Raw genomic sequence first — 26,193 nt, forward strand, 5'->3', positions numbered from 1 at the left:
ACCAAGTGGTCGCCCTCGTGTCTCACCAGGCACCTTTTGCCAGAGGCTCCAGGAGGGACCTTTATCTCCAGCTGTGGAATAAAGTACATTCTTCACATCTGGTCCCGTCCTGACTGGTCCAAGAGCCACGGCATGTGCGATTTCTTGTTTGATCTGCTTGAAAGCCTGTTGTTGTTCAGGACCCCATTGGAAAATGTTCTTTTTACGGGTCACAAAATAGAGAGGGCTCACGATCTGGCTGTACTCTGGGATGTGCATTCGCCAGAAGCCTATGGCTCCCAGAAACGCTTGGGTCTCTTTCTTGTTAGTCGGTGGAGCCATTGCTACAATCTTATTGATGACGTCGGTTGGAATCTGGCGACGTCCATCTTGCCATTTCACCCCGAGGAACTGAATCTCTCTGGCAGGTCCCTTGACCTTGCTCTTTTTGATGGCAAAACCAGCCTTGAGGAGAATCTGAATAATCTTCCGTCCTTTTTTGAAGACTTCTTCTGCTATTTCTCCCCATACAATGACATCATCAATATACTGGATGTGTTCTGGGGCCTCACCCTTCTCCAATGTGGCCTGGATCAGCCCATGACAAATGGTTGGACTGTGTTTCCACCCCTGGGGCAATCGGTTCCAGGTGTACTGCACGCCTCTCCAGGTGAAAGCAAACTGTGGCCTGCACTCTGGTGCCAGAGGAATGGAGAAGAATGCATTAGCAATGTCAATAGTGGCATACCACTTTGCTGCCTTGGACTCCAACTCATACTGGAGCTCCAACATATCTGGCACAGCGGCACTCAGCGGTGGCGTAACTTCATTCAGGCCACGATAGTCCACAGTCAGTCTCCATTCTCCATCTGATTTACGTACAGGCCAGATAGGGCTGTTGAAGGGTGAGTGTGTTCTGCTGACCACCCCTTGGCTCTCCAGCTTCCTGATCATTTTATGGATGGGAATCACAGCATCTCGGTTTGTACGATACTGTCGCCTATGTACAGTTGCAGTGGCCATCGGTACTTCTTGATCTTTGACACGGAGTAATCCCACAGCAGAAGGGTCTTCTGAGAGACCAGGAAGAGTAGACAACTGTTTGGACTCTCCTTCAATCACTGTGGCTACACCAAAAGCCCACCGGTACCCCTTCGGGTCCTTAAAGTGTCCTCTTTTTAAATAGTCCATACCAAGAATGCTAGGGGCTTCTGGTCCTGTCACAATGGAATGCTTTTCCCATTGGTCTCCTGTTAGGCTCATGTCAGCCTCTACCACCGACAGGTCCTGAGACCCTCCGGTTACTCCAGAAATAGACACAGTCTCTGTACTCTCATGTTCTGATGGCATTAATGTACATTGGGCACCAGTATCTACCAAAGCTCGATATTTCTGAGGATCCGATGTGCCAGGCCATCGAACCCACACAGCCCAATAAACCCGATTATCATCCTCGTCCCTCTCCTCCTCCTGGCAGGAGGCAGGGCCCCTCTATTGTTGTTCCTGGTCGGAGCACTCTCCATCTGACGTGTGCGATGCTCTGTCAGAGGCTCCTTCATCAGCATGGGGGGAGTTGTTTCTTTTGCGTCTCGGAGATCGATGTTTCTTTTCCGGGGTCTTTGCTTCAACTATGTGGACAGCTTTCTTGCCAGCTACTTTCCGTTTTAATTCTTGCACTCGGGCTCTAAGTTTAGAGGTGGGTTCACCGTGCCATTTCTTCATGTTTTCCCCTAGTTCGCGCAGAACAGTCCATAAGACACTACGCTCACTCTGTGTCTTACTCCTGGGGCTTCCAGTTTTCTCTCGTGCTGCATGAGATGACCGAGAACGGGAACTGGAACGAGAATAAGAACGAGACCTTTCTTTGCGATCTCTAGAACGTCTGCGTCTAGGTTCTTCTTCATACACAGAGCGTCTGGTATTCCTCTGGTGGCCTCTAGTTCTCCCTCGTGTTGCATGAGGTGACCAAGAACGGGAACGGGACCGAGAACGGGAACGGGACCGAGAACGGGAACTTGAATGAGAATGAGAACGAGACCTTTCTTTGTGACCTCTAGAACCTTTGCCTCTAGGTTCTTCTTCATACACAGAGCGTCTAGGATTCCTCCCTACCCTTTCCCCACTGTACAGGGACGAATGCTGGTGGTTAGAGGGGACCCTCATGGTTTCCGATATTCTCCGTATCCAGTGACACATTCTGTCAACGTGTATCTCATTCTCGTCCATACTTAGAGGGTATGCAGATATCAGACATGGCATATAAGACTTAGGGGCCCCATTCATCACCTTATCCCACATCGGCTGTGTGCATGGCATCTTCTCTGGGACCAAGATGTCATAGTAATTTGGATCGGAGTATATAATCTCCAACATGGCCAGTTCCCGCAGATACTGGATGCCTTCTTCTGCAGTATTCCACTCTCTCGGAGCACTCACCAAATACTCTTTAAATGGGTATCTTGCCCTCACGGCACGGAGGATTCGGGTCCAGAGACTGGATGCCATCTCCCCCTGTCCCATTTCCTGTTCTATTTCACGGTCTCGGGCAAGAGATCCCAATTGTTGTGCTTCATGACCTTCCAGCACATGACTACTGGCCCCCTGGTCCCAACATCGCACCAGCCAGGTGAGGATGCGTTCATCGGGCCACCGACTGTAATCCCTTCGTATATCTCGAATCTCCTTTGGGGTCAATGATCGTATAATTTCACTTTCCCTCATTATTTCCTGTCCATCTCTCCCACGTACTATTCTCTCTACCTGTGTTTTTACTCTTCCACTCCTTCGTGGAACCTCTCTCACTTCCTTTCTGACCCTCTCACGTGAAGATGAGGATTGTTCGCGCCGCGAGGACGAATTTCTATGGTGTTCACTCCGGGAGGATGGGCTCCTACGTCGCCCACGCTGTGGAGAGAGACTTCTACTTCGTTCGAGCCATGGGGAAAGACTCCTAGCTCGTGCACCCCGTGAAAGGGAGCTCCTGCGTTGTTCATCAGGTCTGATGAATGGAGGTAGCACATAGTCCTTGGAAGGCCGGGGTAAGGGCCTTCCCCGATCATCTATTCCCTCAAATGTAGGTCTAGTATGGGGAGGTGGAATCATACTTCCAAGGGAGGGTTGCCTTTGGAGAGGCTGAAACGGTCCTTCCTCAGGCTGACGGAAGCGCGTTGACCTCCTCTCTTCCTCCACTGGGTACTTGCGTATGTAGTCAGAGCACCAATCGTCGAATGTTATTCTATCCCAGGATGCTCGCACCGTCCCTTTCCTTTCTCCAGGCATGCCTCTGGTCTCTTTTGGACGTGCCCCCAGTCCCATTAGGTGTGCCCCATCCCTTGTGACCACTCCTCCCTCTCTGGCGGCTGCTCCCTCTTCTACTGTGACTGTTCTTTCCTCTCGTGCCGTCGCTCCTTCCATCGTCACAGTAGTTTCTTCCTCTCTCGCAGCTGCTTCTTCGTCTGCTTCTTCTTCTTCTTTTTCTTCTTCCTCTTGTTCCTCTTCTTCTTCTTCTTGTTCCAATTGCGGGGGTGGCTCTATGGGTTTTGTAGTCTCCTTTGTCCTCGTTGTTTTCTTCTTTATGGGGGCAATGATAATCTTCCGGTCCGTAACTTCAGTTTGAGTTCCCACAGAGCGAATAGGAACTGTATCCGCGTCGGCTTGAGTTTGAGCTTCGACTGTGGTCTTGGTGGGTTTAGTAGGAATGGCTGCTTCCAGATCTGCAGCTTGAGTCCGAGTTTCCACAGAGCGAATAGAAGCTGTATTGACGTCAGCCTGAGTCTGAGCTTCAACTGTGGTCTTAGCAGACTTAATAGAGATGGCAACCTCCAGATCTACGGCTTGAGTCTGAATTTCTACGGAGCAACTGGAAGCTGTATTAGCTTCAGCTTGCGTCCGGGTTTCAGCTGTGGTTGTAGAAGGGACAGCAGAAGTAGCCATGTCCGGGTCTGCAGCTTGAGTTTGGGTTTCTACAGATCGGTCGGAGGCTGTATTATTTTCAGCTACTGGAGTTTGGGTCTCTACAGAAACATCATCGACCTCATGCTGTGTTTGGACTTCACTTTCGGTAGCCTGAACGGGGACTGCACGGGTCTCGGATGGCATATCTCCATATTCTATCCTGTCCTCAAGCCAGTGACAGTAGTCTATGGCACATCGATAAGCACTAGCCAGGCCCCAACACAAAGCAGAGACTCGCGTATACGGGTCCTCATAGGAAAAACACTCTTCTGATAAACAGCGGGCCACCTCAGCAGAGTCACACACTTCTTCTGGCGTGAACTTCCAAAGAGCGGAGGGTGAGATACGCCCTAGCACTTTACCGAGATCCGACCAAGGCCCATCCCATCCAGGGACTGGCCTGTCCGAAGCCCCTTCCAAAGTTCCAGCGAGTCCCCCAGAGGCATAGCCTTTCTTAGGTCTAAAACAAGGGAAGCAACAAAGTGCCAGCATTCTTCCAATCTTATACAACAGTTTCATTACCCTCATAAACACTAGTGCTGTCACAATACAATTTAGGTAATAACTGGGACCAATTGTAACAGTAGGGATCTCTCTCAATAGTCCATTAATGTCATAATTTAACAGGCCTTTAATGTCAAGATTCAGGAGGGCCTTACATGGATGACAATTATCACGCAGACCTAGGTATGTCCCTAGGAGACCTCTCAGAGTGGGAGTAAGCATTAGCACCATCAGTGTGTAAAAGAATAGAAAGACACTTAACAGGAGGCCTTTCACTACAAGAGACTGCCAGGCCATGCCAGCATGGTTGGACTGACCTCCTCTGGTACCTCTCAGGTACTTGCCAAAAAGGGTGAAAACCATTCTTTCTATTGTTTACCTTATGCCTGAGTCCTCTGTTCCCAAACAGAAAACCTTGTTTATATCAACAAGATACTCTTTTGATAATACCACTTCAGTTGGCAGTTCTCCCGGCCACTGTTCTCTAAACAGAGAATTATTTACAAAACAACTCAAGGTCAGTATCTCGGTGGGACCTCCAAATAATGTCGCAGGTTTGGCCTAGCTGTTGCCAACCCTGGACTGGCCCCCCTTCCCCCCTCCCAGAACTTTCCCAGCAAAGGAAAGGGGAAAAAAAACTGAAAAGAAACACACTCTAAAGAAACTGAACTGAATAAAAAGAATAAATTATATTTACTAACATTTACAAACCACACTGTATACACAATACGTAGGATCCCACCCCCCAGGGGAGAGGGGAAGGGAGAAAAGGGGATTGATTAGCTGGAAAATAGGGAAGACACCAACCCAACCCAAAGAAACCGAATGAATCAAAACAAACACAATTAAAAACCTCAAGTAAGGGGAACAAGAATGAAACAATCTCACCCAGGACAGGAGAAACACCAGGGACCGGAGGGACCAGACCTCCACCACCTCCCTCCAGCTCCTCAGCCAAGGACCGGAAGAGGGAAAAAAACCACTCCCCCACTGCTACGTGGAAGACACGTGTGGAATACTTGTAACTTCCTTAGATACAATGGTTACTGGGGAAGGCCTTGGGTCAAACCATTACACATGTCAAAAGAGAAGCATCAAAAAATGAGTTCATGGCTCCTCTGAAACATTTTTTAAAGTCTGAGTGATTCTAAGAAGTCTTCGCAAGTCATCTGTGATAAATGGGCATATATCACCTGGAAGGGAATATTGTTTCCTATGTAAAACCATTATGATGATGCTTATTTCTTTTTAAAGAGACCGACAATGAAAAGCATAATTTCTCCTTTCATCTGAGAACTCAGACTCATGACTGAAACTGGTTCTTGGAGATAACCACATTTTTGACAAATTGCTACTGCTGTATTCCTATTATTCCTGGCCTATTTTGGTTTTTGTTTTGTTTTGTTTCAAGCAAGTTACAAAGATGGCTTAAATTCAGAGAGATTTTCTTAATAAAATCTATTCCACCCAGAAGGTGTTCTCTTTAAAAAATGGGAAACATCACTAAATTTAACCCAAAGTCTGAGCATATGGAAAGCTACATAGATGATGTCAGACATTACAAATATTATTTGTACTTGCTAGTTTACTTTCAAGGGAAATTATGAGAATGACATCATAATGATGACTGACTAATTTTTATTAGTGTTTTTTCTCTGAAACTCTAGACTTACAGATATAAAGGAAAACAGCTTTTAAAATGCCGTATCTGTTATTCTGTTCTAACACTTTTTGATTTTCTTATTTATAAAAGATATTAATATTTTACCACAAATACTATCAGTTCTTTTCCTACTCCTTTGACTTGTCCAAAGTAATAAAAAAAGTATTATTTAATGCTCCTAAAAGATAGGAAATGATCACATCTTCTTTTAAATTAATTGCTGCTTGGGTTGGCCTACAAACCTATAAACTCTGCTGGAGCAGTTGCAGCAAATTTCTTTACAACTGTTTCTTACTATGGAAATGAATTATGCTGATGAAGGGGTGATGACAAGCTTAGGAATAGCGATATGTTTCTTCAGTCAGCAAAGACAAATCACAGAGTGCCACAACTGTAGAAACATCCAAAATCCACAGAACCAGTGTAACTCTATTTTACAGCAAGAAATGCGGCAATCCAGGGTTGTGCAAGGACTTTTTGCAAAGATCTAGTGAGGAATTTTGCTGAGGACCTCTTCCCAAGAAGTACTGTATCAGCTCCAGCTCTGCAAGGCTGCTCAGGTGTTGTGTGTTATCTCCAGAGCTGGAGGCAGCAGCAGCCCAGGAGATCAATAGAACAGTATCTCCCACAGCAAGGCGAGAAATATTTCTCAAGCCCAGACACAGGGAATCCCTGAAGGAATACTGTGAGAGTCATCAAGGGACTAGATATAATGATTGAAGTCATTAGAGACTCTGTACCTAAAACCTGTTGGGTGGCACAGCAAACCAAAGGCTGTCTCTTGTGGAGAATTCCCTTCCCTATTTTGAGGAACTTGTCACCACCAGACTGGATTCTTAGGCTCTTTACTGAGGATGGGATTAGGCTGCAGTAACCTGAAAATCCATGACAATATTAGTATCTTTCTCCAAATGCTATTGTCCCATTCAGCACCATGTTTGTACTGGACCTCAAAGGCAATGGAATTATCAATGTGTTTATGGTTGAGCATGTTCATAGCTGTTTGATGTAACAGGACCTTTGTTTATCTATAAAGACTTGTTTTCATGAGAAGTTAGTATTTATGGTGCCAAGGTGCCTACACACATTAGGGCACTTAAACGCTGTGTCCTATTGGAGCCTTCAAACTCTTGAATTAATTTAATATGCAAAATTCAGGGATAAATTTAGCATCAATAATCCCTACCAGACCTGCATGTGTGGCTCTGACTCCTGGCATAAAGTGATGCATTTGCAGTCTCAACTTCCACATAAATGCATATAAGTATGTGAGTTAAGCGTGCAAAGGCAAGGTTGTCAACAGGACTCCAATGGCTGAGTTCAAACCCTACTGGTAAAGCAGCTCTAGTGATGTGAAAGATTGCCCCCTCTCAGTCTTCTTTGTAATGTTCCTGCTGAGTAACTATCTAACTGCTCCCATTTCACTCCAGTGTAAAGCTAATAAAGTTCAGCAAATAACTAAGGGGTGGTACTTTCATATAGCTTTACAAATTTTTACTTCCAGAAAATCCTGCAACATCTTTGGTAAATGATATATATTTGAGCTCAAAGATATCCCGAAACAAAAGGTCTAGACAGGCACCAATGGCATCATTCATCTCAGCACTGGGAGAAAGTTAGTTCTGAGGCTGATTTGCAGAGCTCTTCTGAAGAGTTACACCACCATGTAATGGGCCTGTGTGACAAAGAATGTTCCCCTAACCAACCCCATTTGCAAGTGATTTGCAGGATAAAAATGAACAAATGATCTGTAACAGATAATAAACAGCTAATCATTGCATCACACATACCATACAACATCAATTAATATAGATGCATTTATTAAACTTCTTTAATATATGACTTACATTAAAGCACTCTATTTTATCAAGGATTCAAAGGGATTAGATTTTAATTTGTTATTTTAGTATACTATACCTTTAAATTGTTGACATATAAGTTGTATAAATAGAAACACCATAATCTCTTAAAAAACATACCATAAATTTTTTATGTATGACCTTTAAGTAACAGCAGTCTGTTGCATAACTCTGCAGGGGAAGTCACATGGTGGAAACCTCATACTTCCTTAAATTTATGGTTGTTTCTTGGTGGTCTAAAAGACATTTTTTCTCTCTCTCTTTTTTTTTTTTTTTTAGTTTCCTTTCAAAGTTGTAATCTTAGTAAATTGTTTAATGTTTGGTCTAATGCAGGTCAATATAAGTTCTTATTTAGATTTATAATAGGAAATATATAATGTCAGATACCAATGAAGCCTGGCTAATAAAGTCAAGGATACCAGTGTTAAGTTTCATTATAATGATGTGAAGATAATGTCTTTAGCTGCATAACCACCACGTTAGCTGCAGGCCACAAGAAAATCTTTATGAAATCTTGGGGTAAGATTCATTAAGGAAAAAAAAATCCTTTTTTTCCAAGTAATTTTTTTCCTTCTCAATCAGAAGCATTTTTGATGGATAAATCCCTTCATCACCATTGTATCAGCTCTCATTTATTGACACCAAAAATCAAGTAAATTCTGAAATGGAGAGAATTGGCTGCCTCATGTTACCCTGTTTTGCACTAGAAACAAATCAGTGAAGTTTGGGCATGTGCCTAAATACTTGCAGAATTAGGGTCTTATGAAACAAAATTTTACATTAAGGTAATTATCATTGCCATTACTTAGAGAAAATTTTACCTATTCCACAGGAGTTTAGTTTACACTGAGAACAGTGTTATCAGCATCAACAGAAAAGTCTGCCTCAAGTTAAAATGTGGAAGTGAATATAAGTCGTGTGAACAAGAAGGACTTATTAGGGGTTTTCCACCTCCACTGAAATCCTCAGAATCCAAAACAGGAATTTACAACACTTGGCAGAATAAAAATTAAACCCCACTCAGAAAAGTCAATATTTAAAATACGGAGTACAACCATAATTTAATGAGTTCTTTAAAAAACACAGGCACATACATGAAGTGCTCAGTTTTCAAAACCCTTTTCCCCCACCATTAGAATTGAATTTTGTAGGCATGACAACATTAACTTATTCTATATTATAAAATAAATTCTTCTAGGTAGTTCAAAGACCATTTATTTAAGCCTTAGGATATGCAAGTCAAGCACTGTTTATATCCACTCATGTTCCACTTTTGTGACTACAAAAAAGAAATTAATTTGATCTAAAAGGACAAGGCAAACTGTGTTTCTCTAAATGCTGGATGCAAGTGTATGTAGGGCATATATGCATAACACAGAGGCATCAACAGCTTGACAAATTCAAGCCTTGCACAGTCATAAATTCTCACCTGAAAGGCAGATGTGCACATTGCACAGCGGATGCAAATGAAAGAAATGCTTTATGTCCAGCCTAGCAAAGGATGAGGGTGGGTTTAGATTAGATACTAGGAAGAAATATTTACTGTGAGGGTCAGGAGGCACTGGAACAGGTTGCCCAGAGAAAGTTATGGATGCCACATCCCTGAAAGTGTTCAAGGTCAGGTTGGATGTGGATTTGAGCAACCTGGTGTAGGGGAAGTTGTCCCTGCCCATGGAAAGGGGTGTTGGAACAAGAGGATCTTTAAGGACCCTTCCAACCCAAATCATTCTATAATTCTCACTTCACAGAATGTCAAAGAATATTCTGAGTTGGAAAGGATCTACAAGGATCATGGAATCCAGGTCTTAGGTGAAGGGCTCATGCAGTGATCAAAGCCACAACCTTGGTTTAGTAGCACCATGCTCTGAGCAATCAACCTCATCTCAGCCTGTAACACCATCCTGTAATGACGCTGAAAGACATACCAGTAATTCATTTTCAAAGAAGAAGGAGTCAAAGCATACATTCGTAGTCTGTTAGGTAGCAAGCAGAGAACTCGACCCTGATTATCTGCTCAGACTTGCAGTTGCAGTGGACCCTGTAATGGGCTGCCGTTCCTACATCAGCCTGGCTGCTTCTTCAGATAGCCCATGTTGACCTGACTGTAATCCATTAGTCAAAGATGCACAACAGTGTGCCTTTAGTGTCTTAATAACATTTGGTTGACTAGACTTTGTTCATTCTGTCCAAAGGTTTCAGGTGTTATGCAGGTCCAATGAGTACTAAAAAAGAATGGAAACTAAAACAATGAAAATGACCATTTTAATTTTCCATCTTTTGGGGGTTTTCCATTCTCCCTTCTGGGTAAGGACTAAAACAATTAATATATGTTAACTAAATATTTCCAGGAGTGTTTAATAGTGATAAAAACAAGCCTGTTCAGATATGCCAAAAATCTGCTGAAAACCAATTTAAGACCAAGATACAATAATAGAGAGTTCACTGTGATAGTGTGAGCATTGCTCAGTTAAGGAACATGTAATTTGTATAATGAGTGTCTTTGTACTTGGAACAGGGTTAATCCAAAATCTTGACAGACATGAAAGACTAGGAAACTTTTTATCCTCTCGATAATTTTCTTTAAAAGAGCATTTAAAGCTTGGACTTCGAGAAAGGACGATAGTACTAAAGGCTAGTCTGGAGAAGAAGGCACATGTGCACTAAAAAGAGAGCCTGGAACTTTTTCCTATCCATGCAAGGCATTCATTATCCTCACAAATAACAGAAAAATCAGCACTGCTGGGGCTTTCACAAGTAGATGAGGGTGTCAAGGGAGAGGCAAAAATCCATCCCGCAGGCAGCGAGTCTTAGGAACCTCAGAATGCTGGCAATGGCTTCGTTAGAAACCAGAGAGCCTTCCCATGCCAAGAACAGACACTAAAATCTCAGACAGTTAATGCAAGAACAGGATAGAGAGGAGTGAGAATATTCTGAGATTTTGAAAACATACTCTCACCAAGTGTGGACTGGAAGACTCTCAGAAAGGGCCAAATGAAATATTTCATTTCAGTGTTGACATTCTTTTAACTAAAACTAATTTCTAAACTGAAAACAACTCACTGAAAGAATCAAAATTCCAAATTTTACAAATATTGGAACTGAATGTCTCAGGAATTTCAAAACTATTTTCCTTTTTGCCCAACAAATACAGCATGTATCACAAGCAAACCTCTCTTTCCATCAGGGAAAGTGGGGGCTTGGACAAATTAACATTTTCAAATCCTCTCTTTACTCAGAGAGCTTCTGGCCAATTACACTGAAGACATTTTTTCATAGTAATTCACTGATTGTCTTAGGACAAATGAATTCTGAAGTTCTGTGTCTGCATCAGCTATTGACGCACACAAACATGTTCCTCCAATTATTCCATATGCAGGCAGTGCCTCACCCTATTTCATTTTTATAACTGTCCATGCTTAACACATTCCTTCTTTGCAATACCCAAAACTATCTTTGCATTCTCAACAAGAAACATATTTCTCATTCACACATCTTGGGCCAAACCCAGCTGGTATTAGTTTCCTACAAGGGTATTTCCTGTATGTCTGAATTGTCAACACGGCTGTGGATTGCCATCATTCTCCTCTTATGTACAGATTCTAGTCATGGAGAGCAAACCGTATATCCTCCACCATCCTGTTTTTTCCACTTGGCACATTTCATTAAAATATTCATGTCTCTCTTCAAAATATTAATATTTTTTCTCACTATTTTAGTTGAGTTGTAAAGACAAGAACTTTATGAGTGATCCTCAAAAAAGCTGTATTATTTTAGCTTCCTCTGGTGTTTGCAAAATGGCTGTGCAAAAATCTGGATTTCTGGGTTTATTTACTCCTTGTTTTCAGGTAGCTGACAATTTACATTTTTTTAAAGACTTACTGAAAGAACTAAAATAATTTGGTTACTTCAGTCAGTGTTAGAAAGCCAAGTTTAACTGCAGCAGTGCAGGTAAGTTGCCTGGTGGTCTTTCTGCCCTCGGGCTGCACAGCTCCTGGGGATGATGGGACTAGCAAAGTACCAGTGAGAAAAATGCTTGGGCAGTATCAGAAAATTCAGACGCATTTTTCTTCCCATCTCCCATTCAGTGTATTTTCAGAAATGTGATGGTTTGATGCTTTTATGTTTCTGACCCAGGTACAAATGTGAGGTACATGCACAATTTTTGTTGAAAGAAAAACAAAAATAGCATTTTCTGGTTTTTTACAGATGTGTTTGTATCAGGACTCCAACAAGTAGTCCTTATGTTTCAAACAGTTTTATTTTGGGTAGTAAATACAGTTCCAATGCTCATGCTCACATGTGGAAGCTTAAAAACTCAGTAGCAGATGCTGTACCTCTAAATGGGTTTTCTCTGCATTTGTGCCAATAAGACAAGATTGTTTACTTTTTGGAACAGTTGAATGGAGAAAGAACATAGGTATAAACAATTTCAATATTGGAGTAGAGAGACAGCAGAGTTGCCCAGCCTTCATGCAGTAGTTCTGCTATACGTCTGCTGGTAAAATGTTGGAGAATACTTACAAAATTACTTCTAAAATACAAAGTCTGACTTGGCCTATTACGTTTAGCATAATAGTTACTGAGAAAATGAACAACATGTGAAACCAGCATTTGCTTTGAAGATATGACACATTATTATCAAATGCTGATGCTAAATATAGGCTGAAATATGCCTGTCCATGCATCCAGATTTCAGAGTCCAAAAGTTCTTCAGATATTAGAGAACAGAGCAGCATTCACTTTATTGCTAGAATTTGCACACACATTCTTTGGCAACTGGAAAATGGTGACATGTTCCCATCTGTGGGTGCCTGCAGGCAAGACTTCACATTCTACTTGGTGTCGGAAGAGAATCCCAGACAAGATGATAGGGGGAACATGAGCATCAATTGCAGTGAACCTTTCACATGCTTCCTGACTCTGCCCTGTGTTTTTATGTTAAGTGAACTTTTATCCTTCAAATTGTCTCCCAATCCCTTACTAAAATCCATTCAGATAATGCAATTTTCCAGTTTCTTACAGTAAGAAGAAAAGGAGATTTGAAATATCTTGCAGAAATCACTTTAGAACCTCTGCTTAGTACCTTCAAAGCCTTAGTGACTAAAGCCAGAAATCTGCTAAGGAAATAACCTTCAGTGAAGAAAATTACCTTTCTATTTTACAGGGAAGATGAGCATGATTTTGACAAGCTACTGAACTCTTGTCTCAAAACAGTGACAGAGCTCATAAAGCCCACAGTTTAATCCAGGTTATGTTGCAGACATGAATGATTGTCATAGTAAAACTTGCCAAAGAAACAGAAACAGTGTGGACTGAATGAAGCTCCTCTGGTCCTTTATTACCCTCAAGCAAAAGGTATCCTGTTGAAGTGGGACATTTTAATTTTTTTTTTCAAGATTCAAACTGCTATGACTTACTTTTAGCACTTGCTGAGCAAGTTTTAATATCCATTCGCATAGAGGCAACAGTAAAGACATGAGGACCAATAAGTGGAAACCTGTAGTTTCTTTCCCTTCAAACTGGCTGTGGCTTTTTGCTTTCTCCCTCTGCCCCACAATATTTAAATACATCACTCATGTGAATGTACCATTCCTCTTGCAACCAGAAAAAGTAAGTATCTTCTTTAATAGGTAACAGTTCAGTACTGAGAGCCAAAGGAGAATGGCAGAATTGTTTGTAAGACTAATGCCATCATGGCATCTTTCCATTTACATCTCTCTTTTTTTGAAACAAGTTATTTTTTAATGCCTACAATTAGACAGATCAACATTTCTGGTTTTAATTTAATGCACAGAGCATGATAATTACTGTTATTCTGTTCTGAATTATATCCCTAAATTTCCATATAAAGTGGTCACGGTAAAACAGTATGAATTTGTTTTCGATTATTGGAGTATAGAATTTGGTGTAGGTTCGTTCATTTTACATAAGCACTGTCAAATTTCCTCTGTGTCACCATACATCCTCTTTTTTCCCCCTCTCTCAGCACAAAAGAAAATAAGTCTTCCTGCTCATTTTAGAGTGCTTTAGACTTTTTTGTGGACATTTACGAAACATCTTAGTTTAGTAGCTCAGGGAGATCTTACCATGGTAAGATTTTTATTTTTCCATAGCATATTTTTATCCTTAGGAATGACACAACTGACAGCAGTGATTGGCTGAAATGTCATGCCATAAAAAAAGCAACATATAAATACAATTGTAATTCTTAGAATCTTTTGACAACTGTCTGCCATTAGATCTGTGTTTTAACCAAAATGAAAAATTTTATGAAACATGCTACTAAAAAAGAAAAATAATTTTTATATACATAGTGAAGGAATAAGAGCATGAGAAAACCAGAACGGATGGCTGAAAGGGTCAAATTAGAGCACTGGTAGAACAGTAAATCACTAATAAGATTAATTTGTATTATTTGTATATTTACAGAAAAATAATGTTAGCACCAAAACAGGATGTAAGTTTAAAAAAGTCATTCTTGATTCGAAAAGGTAAAGTCACAGGTTTGGTGACTGAAAAATGGGCTATTAGTGACTTGTCATCATGTCATGTATTTGTGAATGTTAATGGAACACAGTCTGTTTTCTGTGGGGTATCATCTGAGCCCATTTTATTGGACTGCCCACTGAAAGAGAGTTGTAAAATTTGCCTTTATCACTGAAGTGGCATGGAAAGGTGGGTAAAGCTTCAGAGCAAGAGAAAGAAGGAGCAAAAATACAAAGGTCATCAAGCCTATTCTCCCTATTAATTAAGGATTTTCATGGTCAGTAAATTTCTTAACACTTTCTGCATTCTCATTCACTGGAAGGAAGCTCTCTCCCTTTCCTTGAAGGCTCATTCTACAACACAATAGGCCTCAAACCAATGCAGCTGAAAACCTGTTAGGAAAAGACAGTCTGAACTGGAAGAATGCTGAAGAGGAAAAGTGCAGGAGAGCAGATATGCCGAATAAATAAATAAAGAGAAGAAAGTGGAGGCCTGCCAGGGAACTAAGAAGGAGCATGCTTATTTTTTACCTTCCCATAGTGGCCTCCGCTGGTGAACCACTCACTGAGCTGCTGGTGGAATGTAAAGCTTCCTTGAAAATAAATCCAGCTGGGGACAGAGGTGGAATCACCACCTGTGTTCCCAGAGGATGAATGCTGCTTACAGCTCAAGAGGTCTCTGTGGTGCGGGAAAGTGTGTAATTCACACCTTCCTGAGCCAGCTTTACTGAATGCAATAATCATCTGGTCTTTATTTGAATCTCCCTCTTCCAGGACTGATTTCCACTGTCTTCTGTTATTCCAATTCTCCTAAAGCAGTGCAGTACATAAAGTTTCTCAGTCCAGATGCAGACCTCACATGGGCTCATGGCCACCTCCTTGCAAGCACACTCACACTCATATGTCACTCTGCCCAAACCCTCCCAATTATTGGCTGACTCTGGGCAGTCTCAAAGCTTTCAGCTGCTCCCAACCAATAATTGGGAGAGCTGGGAAAGCAGGATTCATGTCGTGCTAGAAGAGTGTGAAGGAGGCAAGCTGGGGGTTTGTGTTGGGTTGGTATCTGCATTTATAAGTTTCATGTACTTTCTTTAGGAGGACGGGAAGAAAGAATTGTATTATCAGGGGACGAGGAGTGTCATTTGGATTAAACTAAAGACTTGCCCAGCAGAACAGCAAAATCTGGAGTTGAGGAATTAAAAAAATAAGTTCAGAGGACTAGGACTAGAAGTGAAAGGTCCTGCATTTAGTGACTGGTATCTTCAAGGGACTGTGAAGGTAAAGAAAAGAAAAAATTATCCCCCCATGTCAAAATTTTGTCTTTGCTGCAACAGAAGTAAGAAGAAAAAAAGAATTAGGCTTTAAATTCTAGTGCTGTCTTTAGATCTCAACAACTTTTTATTTACTTCTGTTCAAGTTATGGCCACTTCAGAGCTCTTTTGCTGGAAAACTATGCTGCAAATAAATATGCAGGTGTCATTCCCATGAATAGGTACTCCAATTTTTCTCCAAGTGTAGAGAAGCCCTACCCAAAATCCATGAAGAACTGGTCTTGTGAATTACCATCCTCTTACCTTTTGATACATCTGTCACTTGGACCCACTGCGCTCTAAAGGAGTGGGACATAATTATTTTATTGTGAATTCAGTTCTCCTGTAAAAAAAAATTAGCCTTTAAATGTCACCACAAACATCAGAACAGACAACCTTTTGATGGATGCACTTTGGCCATTTTCAGCTAAATCCTGCCCTGCACCTAACTGAATAAAAAGCACCTGTAACTTCAGTAAAAATTGTGGCCCATTAAGTATTTTTCATGTATAAATTTAATTCTAAAGAATTCCTGTATCTATAGATATTTTAAAGTCAAGCATTAAAATAGTGCATTTGTTTAAAGCACTAAAATACTGAAAATGTTTTGAAAAAAATCGTTAGATAACTGCAAACCCCTTTATAAATAAGGAAAATAGTGAAACTCTGTAACCCAAGAGGCAAAGGGAAATGCTTTGCAGTTAGGGTCTAGTGTGTGTGTGTTATACTGAGCCATGACATCAGGGTAATTATTTTCCCCTAAGGTAAATGTCTCATCTTACAAATTCTTCCTTTGCCAGAGGCCTCAGGCCCCACAGGTAGCAAAGCACTGAAGTTCCCAACACCCAAGAGGTCTGATAGGAGCTCTACTCCTACATCCCACGACAGCCCAAGCGACTTCTCTTCCTCTCATTCTGTATCTGTTGTCCCCTTGAACCAGTCAGAGGCACTTCCCTCATGTGCTTCTCAGAAGAGGTGGTGCACCTTTGTAAGAGAGGGTGTGCATTTACAGCGGACCTTGTGCAGGCTTTCACTTCTGCTGTAGTCAAATTTCTGTCCTGTGCTGGGGCCAAATTTCCAAAACAGGTCGATTAAGCAAACACTTCCTACAGAGAAAAATACCTGAGATTGATCTTCAGCCCTACTGGATCTCCTTCTAAAGAGTTCACATGGTGCTGCCTTATAAGAGATTTCAGATGTTCCATGGCCCCTTCACCGACGTTTTTTACAAATCTTTACAATCTAACTCATTAAGATCAAGCAGATAGTAATACATATTGGTTATGCTATTTATTACATAGGAAATAAACCAAATTAAGGGTGATCCTACTACTTCAAATTATCCAGCATTTGCACTATAATAATAGATGAAAACAAATGATATAAAGACACTACAGTAGAGTTAAAATATTGGGTCACCACTGAATATGCATATTTTAAGCACAACCACTTTTCAGTAGGCTTGCTACTCCTTTGTAGCACGAGTGGGATTGTCCAGATGAAAAAGCTCTTGAATATAAATACAATTATTTTCTAAGTATTCTGTAAGAGCATGCATTGTGAAATCAATTTTAAAGAAAAACTTGGAATATGCTACCTACATTGTTTACTATTAAGGCACACAGAGTAATGGAAATAAACGGTCATGTCTGGTTTTGCTTACTAAAATTAATTACTACTAAGGTTACATAATTAAGGGTCATAGTCACAATATGATCTGTTTTAAATTAAATATTTAAAATACCAGTTAAAGCATTCCTGTGTATTTCTCTGTATTTACTATAGGTAATAACACATGTATTGACATAATTAAATGGCAACATGTCTTAAAAATAGCTGCAGCATATGTTTCTGTATTACAGAAAAAGTACAATACCTTAATAATATAATAAAACTTCAGTCTATAGTACCAGAGACATATCAGAGTACATTTGGAAGCACACAGATTGAAAGCAGAGACCACTTCTAAGGAGTGGTTACAAGAAAATAGTACCTTTCTGTAAAAATTCAGTATTCACATGCAACAATGACTTCTCTTGGTGTAAGTCAAAATATGAAATGGATCGTATTGTGCACTTGTTTAAGATTTTTACAAGTGTAAATATAATAGAAATTACAATGCAAAAAAGAAATATCAAGAATGTATTTCAGTTGAGAACACTTGCTAGTGTAATATGCTTTCAGAACTGACATAATGTAGCTAATCAACTATTTAAAACTGAAAAGTAAAGAAACACTTCGTTTAATGCATACAATTAATCTTTGCTTTGCTTTGTACTAATTTAATAGAATTCTGATTAAATTCTTTTCATAGTTGTGGTCCTAAACTAGATCAAACTGGGGTTTAAAGATCCTTTCACAGAATTCCTGAGCTGAAACTTATAATCTGGCCCAAGGAAATCAGTTTTGAAATAAGTGTAGCATTGGTGCAAAACGTATCACTCCCACAAAGGAGATAGGAGTGTTCAGGCTACAGAGCAGCATCGGGAGTGTCGGCTCCCAGACTTAGCTGCAACAGAAATTTCACACTGGCCCCAGTCCACAGTATGTTTAAGTAATTAATACTCGTTTCAGCCAACCATCATTCTTTGTCTTCAACAGACATCCCAATGGAATACAAAGATTCGTCTCATTCTTCTTGTATAAGGAAATACAACTGACAAACATTAATGGTTATTCCATCAAATAGGGTAGCGCAGAATCTCATACAAGCTACTATGTCATCTACAGTTTGTTGATGCTGGCTTCATCTGAAGGGAAACTTTAAAAGAAAAGGTTGTCAATAACTTATTAAGCTGCCAAAAAAAGATATAAATATTCCACACATGGTATCTACAGGGAAGACTATACAGTCTGCTTTCACATGAAAAGTCTATTGATAACAAAATAAAAGTGAGGAATATTCCCTAGAGAAAGTCTGAAATTTTGTACTCAATGATTCAGTTCGGTAGTACTAAAATGACTGCTCCTAAGAGATTTTTGCTGGATATCACTCAATTTACCCCACAAGATATGAGACAACTCTACTATATAGAAAACTATATGTACCCTCAGGCACATAGAAAACACTTCAAAAGCTCTGGAAGTTGTTTCAGTGATTTAATTGGAAAGAACAGGTTTGCCAGTTAATGATAAAGCTGAAAATACATATGAATAATTATTCTCCAACACTAGAAAAAACAAATATGGAAAAACTCATCTGAATTTCTAGTTGACTGCAATGGCTTGATGCTGCACCAATTTCAGTATCTTGGAGGGATATCCACAAAGTTTTTATTAAATACATGAGTAAATAGACTTTTTAGAACAAAATGTGTACGTCTCAATTTTAAAAAGAAACAGCAATGAGACTTTTCAGGAAGCAGTAGATACATTCTACAAGCAAGTAATATATTGCTGTCTAACAGAATCAGACAAGACAGCAAGGAGTAGAAATAGTGACCTGATCCCATTTATGCAACTTGCCATAGTTACTACTTTGCAGGTCCCATGTTTCATTCATTTTTCAAATTCTTGCTTCATGTATACGTCATTAAAAGCTCTTAATTTAATTTTCACCTGTTTACCCTTTCAACAACTTCACTTTCACACTGAGAGGGCTGCCATGGCATTGAGTGCTATACAAAATCTTCAGCATAGTAACAGAAAGATCTTTTATTACTAATACTTTCAATAACTCACCTTGCATGGCAGACCTAGTGTGACTCATTGACATTCCTGGGCACTTAAATGAGTTGAACTCATCTCTCAGGAGAAGAAATAGGCCTGTCTTTGTCTGGGCACAGCACATAGAATCACTCATCAGGAATCTTTGAAATATGCCTTCCTGTTCCCAAAGCAACTGATTTGCCACCCTTTGCTTCAGACTTTATCAGAGCAACTTGGTCAAAACTCCTAGAAACTCAAACAATAATATCTGCAATCAGTTCAGACTCAGCTGCAGAATTATTTTTGGCTCATAAGGGAGAAAGAGCTAGATTACCAGTCCCTTCATCCATGATGACTGCAACTGATCTGGCAGTTCTAACCAGACTTTCAAAACAAACCTCTCTGATAACCCCCTGAAACGAAATTTTTCTAACAAACAAACCAGCAAATTTTGGCTTCCCTAAATTAGCAGGATCAAGATTTCATTGTACAAATCTGCTTGTACGGAAATCTCTTGACCTATTTACATCTCCCTTTCTGACTCAGGTTTCTCGTTGGTGGCTGTGATTTAAAAGCAAGTGCAGCAATCATGATGAATTAAAATAAATTAAAGCTGTGCACTTTCCCAATTAGGCCTTTTGTGGGATGACTTTCAACAGGAAGACAGGCCCATTCATCACTCTGAAATGCAAATAACATTTTAAAGCTTCATTCTCTCTTATAATTTAAAATTTCATAATTAGTTATCATGGGTGTGGTTAGAGTTGCAAAACGTTGTCTCCTTATGGGTGCAGAGCTGGAGCACTTGAATCTACAACAGAGTCAGTAGTTTTGAAGGGCTGGCAAGCTCTGAGTTAAACTCCAAGACAACTATCACCTTGTGAATAATCACATATATGAATTGAATTCGAATTGTTAATTATGTACTGTGTTTATTTCTGTGCCTCAGCTTTTCTCTCCTGTATCACCTCAAAATCAACAAAGAAATCTAAGTTTTATTCTTCATTTATACAAATACAATTTTAGGCATAGTAATGTTACACACATTTTTAGAAGCCAAAAGGTAAAATTGCTTTCTATTTAAGCACATAGTGTATTTTCTTTGTCACAGTATATTACACGGACTGGATGCTTAACATATAACTGTACTAATCTTTATGGCAAACATAACAAAAGAAAGTTGTTCTGAGATTTTTCTATTTTTATTTTAAAAAATAACAGAAACCTTTCCAGTGAAGGACCACATGTAAAACTATGGTTTCTCTGCACAGAGACCAAGGCTACTTATTACCTACAGTACACTGGCTATGATGAACAGAGCACCATAGTTGTGACAACTGATGTTGCTGCCTCCAGGGTAAAACAAAGGTTTACATATTACACAAGCAATTTAACTGTTTTCTAAACATATTGCCAAGACAGTGGGAGTTGGCAGCCAGCACTATGTTTTAGGTTTTGGATACTTGGATTAGAAGTGACTGCTGATTATAGACCTTTTTATTCATCTTCTACGAATTACAAGCAACCCAGCAAAGAATCCTTCACAACACTTAAACTTGTCTGCATGGCTTCCCAAAGATTACATACACAAATCACTCCACAAAAGTGGTGGAACAGACTTGTGCATAGATAGCTACATAAGGCAATTGTCTTGTTCTAACACTTAAAGACTTCCCCCAAGTGAAATGTTTTATAATCCTTTTTGTGCAGTAGTCAGGAAAGAAATAAAAGAGTTTGGGGAAAGATTATCCACAAGAAAGAAACTTTTTTTTTGGGGTTCCAGCTGAAACACAATAAAGAACATAATTAACTTCACAATTCTTTGTGTTTTTCATTTGACTGCAGGGAGGAGATGAAAGAGGACTGTTAAGCCTTGCATTCCATCCCAATTACAAGAAAAATGGAAAGCTGTATGTGTCTTATACCACCAACCAAGAACGGTGGGCTATTGGACCTCATGACCACATCCTTAGGGTTGTAGAATACACAGTATCCAGGTATCAGTACACATCTAAAGTTCACATATTCTGTATTTCTCAGCAACTTTTGCAATTTAGTATGTCCCATTTCTAAAATGAACTATGAGGTTTACAATATATATACTTGGGCACCTGCAGAAAATCTATTGAGGATTTTATTTCTAACAGTAGCTTTGGAATGCCAGTAAGTACACTGTTTTTTACTTTTAAGTTGTTTTTTTTCTTTTAGCTATTTTATCATTTTTATTTATACTTATTTCCTACTTACTGTGTATTGGCAGCAAAATAAATTTTGTGAATGCTATAAAATTGAAATTTCTCAGAAATAACTATTTGGCATTTTCCCACCAAGTTACAATATACACTTCTCGAAATATACTTTGAATGAGTGAAGCTCATTTTTAGAAAGAACATTGATACTGAACTGTGAAAACTGTATTCATATACTTATCCTGCAGGAAAAATCCACACCAAGTTGATATGAGGACAGCAAGAGTGTTTTTAGAAGTAGCAGAACTGCATCAAAAGCATCTAGGAGGACAGCTTCTGTTTGGCCCAGATGGTTTCCTATACGTTTTCCTTGGAGATGGCATGATCACGCTGGATGACATGGAGGAAATGGATGGTTTAAGGTACAAAGCCTACCAACTGATATACTTCTATTATTGTCTTTGGTTTTGCACAGTGTTTGGGGTCAGAATCCCAAGTGATCAGCAGTTGTGAAGACAAATCTCTCTCCTTCTTCCTTTACTAAATAATCCTACTGTTTCAGTGCCTGGGTTTAGCAAACTGCTGATATTCAGAACAGTCTAAATGCTTAAATACATCTTTATAGCCACATCTCTTAATAGCTCTGTGCTATCAAACCATTTAAATACTGGAGCCCCCATTAGTAAATGCAATTTTGCTTAAACACAGGTTAAGCTTCTGTTTTCTGAACTCTTGTTCTATGAACAGGACAACTGTATTGAGCAAAGATTCCAAAAGGTGTCTACAAACACATACCAGAGACAATAACAGCAATGCATCACTTAGGAAAATGTCCCGAGAACATAGGAGGCAATCATACTTTGGCTCTATCTCTACACTTCTCTCAACCTGCCCTTTCCCTCTGTGTTTCATTATGCTCTGTTAGAGTTGCAATATTTAGAGAAAGTGTGGTACTGAGCCTTTACAGGCCTAAAAGGAGTTCCTGTGTTCAAAGACCTCTTTGGCTCAGCAGAATTGCAGGTGCTCCTGTGATTTCTAAGGTTTTTTTAAGTATAAGGATATACTTAAAACCCAGAGCAGAGGGCAATTCTAATATTCGGTTTTAAATTAATGTAAGACAAGGGGAGACTGAAACAGATTAACAACGAAGAAACACAGAAAGAAATCAGTTTAAATATCACAGCTTTTCATGTTTATAAGGAGAGTTTTGATGCTCTTCTACTCCTTCTCCTTTCCTCCATCACAATCATGGACATAACGTAAAACATTTTACTCTCTCCTGTTTCATATAACAAGAAAGTTCTGAATCCTTACAAAATATTATAAACATTTCCATTCAAACAATACAATTTCTTTCTTGCTTGCTTTTTTTCTATGTAATTAGTTCTTGGATTGTACTGTGACTAGAAATCATTGAATTAAAGAGTTGGATTCAAAGTGTTAGCAAAAAGCATTATGTAACTATCAAGTGATTATATGCATAGTTACTCTTGATGAGATGCAGTCTAGAAGAGTTAATGGCTTTATATTTGAAGCCAGAAACCAATGCTGGTGTTTGGAAAGTTGTTATGATCAAGTTGCTTCCCAACAGCACAATCAGAGTTGTTCTGGTCTGAACACAACCAGGCAACCTATGGGACAAACTTGAATCTTTGATAGGCTCTGCTACTATTCCTTGGACTTGCATGTACCATAAAATCAATCTATATCTGATTAATCTTTACTGTGGGTGGCTTATTTTGCTGGTTCACTGTGGTATGACACAGATTAAATCTACCAGTAAAATACTTTTAAAAACCCAATTATTTTATCCTCCAATTTTCTCAGTGACTTTACAGGTTCTGTATTACGCCTTGACGTAAACACTGATCTATGCAATGTCCCTTATTCCATACCACGGAGCAACCCACATTTCAACAGCACAAACCAACCTCCAGAGATTTTTGCACATGGACTCCACAATCCAGGCCGGTAAGTAACTCTCAATTAAACTGAATTACTCTGGAGCAGATATTATTCTCAACCAGAATTCTTTTATACAGTCAGGCAACAACATTCCACAAATCTTCCACTCCTCCACCTCCACACATATGTCACAGTCAGAAACAAATGTATGTTGGCAAAGGGTGTGCTGGTTTGAAGGTGAACCAGCAAGGGAAAATGAACTCACCCCGAGAGAGATTATAAGTCAGAGCTAAAATTTAATAATAATATTATTATAACAACACTGACACACAAGGGAAATTGCTTCCAACTCACAATACCCCAGCAGTATAACCCAGTGTCCTGGGGCACAAACCCAAGGGGGTTTGTTTGCCCTTGTGCTGAGACCCCTGTGGCTCCCCCAAGTCCAGAGCAAAAGGAAAAGAAAAACCTGTTGGTGCAGGCGAGGGCTGTGGTCTGGGCGAGAGCGGTGATCTCCTGCTGTCGAGGTCCTGCTGCTGCTCTGGATCCGACGAGAAGTACCCGAGGTCTTCTTACCCACCACTTATGTACCCTCAGGGAGCACTCAGTCCCTCCCCCTGGGCGGGGACTCACACAATGGGTGATTGACTCTGGGAGCCAGGGGGTGTTGAGCTGTTGATGGCCCATTAGCAGCTCCGCCCCCCTCAGGCTGGGTGTGAAGGTGATAATGGCTCCCTGGGCAGCTGCTGCTAATGGCCCATTGTCCTTGGGGAATGAATAGAGGGGGTAGAATACACAGCTTTGATCACCCCCACACAGGGTTAGCTGGTCCCTCCTGCTGAACTAGGACATTATCCACCCCTTATTCTACTCCATCTAGTCATTCCCAAATTAATCCCCTTTTTACCTATACATATATATATATACATATATGCAATGAAACATTACAAACTCTTCTCGCTCAAAATTAGGTCCCCTTGTGGTACACAACGTGTTTCTCCATCTTTTTGCATTACCCACCAAGTGCAACCAGGTCCTTGAGCAAAGACAATCCCTCGGATGGGTTTGCCTTTGTTTGAGGTGGGACTAACCCAAACAGTCTTTCCTAACATACCTCTCATATGGACCACAGGGACTTTATCTCCATCTACAGTATTCAAGAGTTCTGATTGGGCAGGGCCAGCTCGATTGATGGAGCCCCGAGTGTTGACCAACCAGGTGGCCTTTGCCAAATGCAGCTCCCAGTGTTTGAAAGTTCCCCCACCCAACGCCTTCAAGGTTGTTTTCAGCAGTCCATTACATCGCTCAACTTTCCCGGCAGCTGGAGCATGGTAGGGGATATGATACACCCACTCAATGCCGTGCTCTCTGGCCCAGGTGTCTATGAGGCTGTTCTTGAAGTGGGTGCCGTTGTCAGACTCTATTCTCTCTGGGGTGCCGTGTCTCCACAGGACTTGTTTCTCAAGGCCCAGGATGGTATTCCGGGCAGTGGCGTGAGATACGGGGTATGTCTCCAGCCATCCAGTGGTTGCCTCTACCATGGTCAGCACATAGCGCTTGCCTTGGCGTGTTTGGGGAAGTGTGATGTAGTCAACTTGCCAGGCTTCCCCATACCTGTATTTCGACCACCGTCCACCATACCATAGAGGCTTCACCCGCTTGGCCTGCTTGATGGCAGCACATGTGTCACAGTCATGGATAACCTGTGAGACACTGTCCATGGTTAGATCCACCCCTCGGTCACGAGCCCATCTGTATGTTGCATCTCTGCCTTGATGACCAGAGGCATCATGGGCCCATCGGGCTAGAAACAATTCACCTTTATGCTGCCAATCCAGATCTACCTGAGAGACTTCAATCTTGGCAGCTCGATCCACCTGCTCGTTGTTACGATGCTCCTCATTAGCCCGGCTCTTGGGTACATGAGCATCTACGTGACGGACCTTCACACTCAGCTTCTCTACCCGGGCAGCGATGTCCTGCCACATCTCAGCCGCCCAGATGGGTTTCCCTTTGCGCTGCCAGCCGGCCTTTCTCCAGCGCTCCAGCCATCCCCACAGAGCATTGGCCACCATCCACGAGTCAGTGTAAAGGTAGAGTCTTGGCCACTTCTCTCGTTCGGCGATATCCAAAGCCAGCTGAACAGCTTTCAGCTCTGCGACCTGACTTGATCCACCTTGTCCTTCAGTCGCTTCTGCAACTCGACGTGTAGGACTCCATACAGCTGCTTTCCATTTCCGGCTTGTCCCTACAATGCGGCAAGAGCCATCTGTGAAGAGAGCATATCGCTTCTCCTCTTCTGGTAGCTGGTTATATGGTGGGGCCTCCTCAGCTCGTGTCACCTGCTCCTCTTCTTCTTCAGAGGACAATCCGAAACTCTCACCTTCCGGCCAGTTGGTGATGATTTCCAAAATCCCAGGGCGATTAGGATTCCCTATCCGGGTTCGCTGCGTGATCAGAGCGATCCACTTACTCCATGTGGCATCAGTGGCGTGATGGGTAGAAGGAGCTTTTCCTTTGAACATCCAGCCCAACACTGGTAGTCGAGGTGCCAGGATGAGCTGTGCCTCAGTGCCAATCACTTCTGAGGCAGCTCGAACTCCTTCATAAGCTGCCAGGATCTCTTTCTCAGTTGGGGTGTAGCTGGCCTCAGATCCTTTGTATCCCCGGCTCCAGAATCCCAGTGGTCGTCCTCGA

The 26,193-nt window shown here is 41.0% G+C and overlaps 1 protein-coding gene across 1 annotated transcript in view; it reads left to right on the forward strand.

Moving 5' to 3' along the window:
• LOC139683045 (hedgehog-interacting protein-like) overlaps positions 1 to 24,708 on the forward strand; it is a 63,854-nt gene extending 39,146 nt beyond the window's left edge. Inside the window, exons 6-9 of the mRNA XM_071577767.1 lie at positions 21,248 to 21,399; positions 21,840 to 22,013; positions 23,419 to 23,562; positions 24,629 to 24,708. Of these exons, the coding sequence (XP_071433868.1) occupies positions 21,248 to 21,399; positions 21,840 to 22,013; positions 23,419 to 23,562; positions 24,629 to 24,665 (507 nt within the window). The 3' untranslated portion in view covers positions 24,666 to 24,708. The remainder of the gene's footprint in view (positions 1 to 21,247; positions 21,400 to 21,839; positions 22,014 to 23,418; positions 23,563 to 24,628) is intronic.
• The last annotated feature ends 1,485 nt before the right edge of the window (positions 24,709 to 26,193 follow it).

The sequence above is a fragment of the Pithys albifrons genome, chromosome 26, assembly GCF_047495875.1.
Source record: "Pithys albifrons albifrons isolate INPA30051 chromosome 26, PitAlb_v1, whole genome shotgun sequence".
Taxonomy (NCBI): domain Eukaryota; kingdom Metazoa; phylum Chordata; class Aves; order Passeriformes; family Thamnophilidae; genus Pithys; species Pithys albifrons.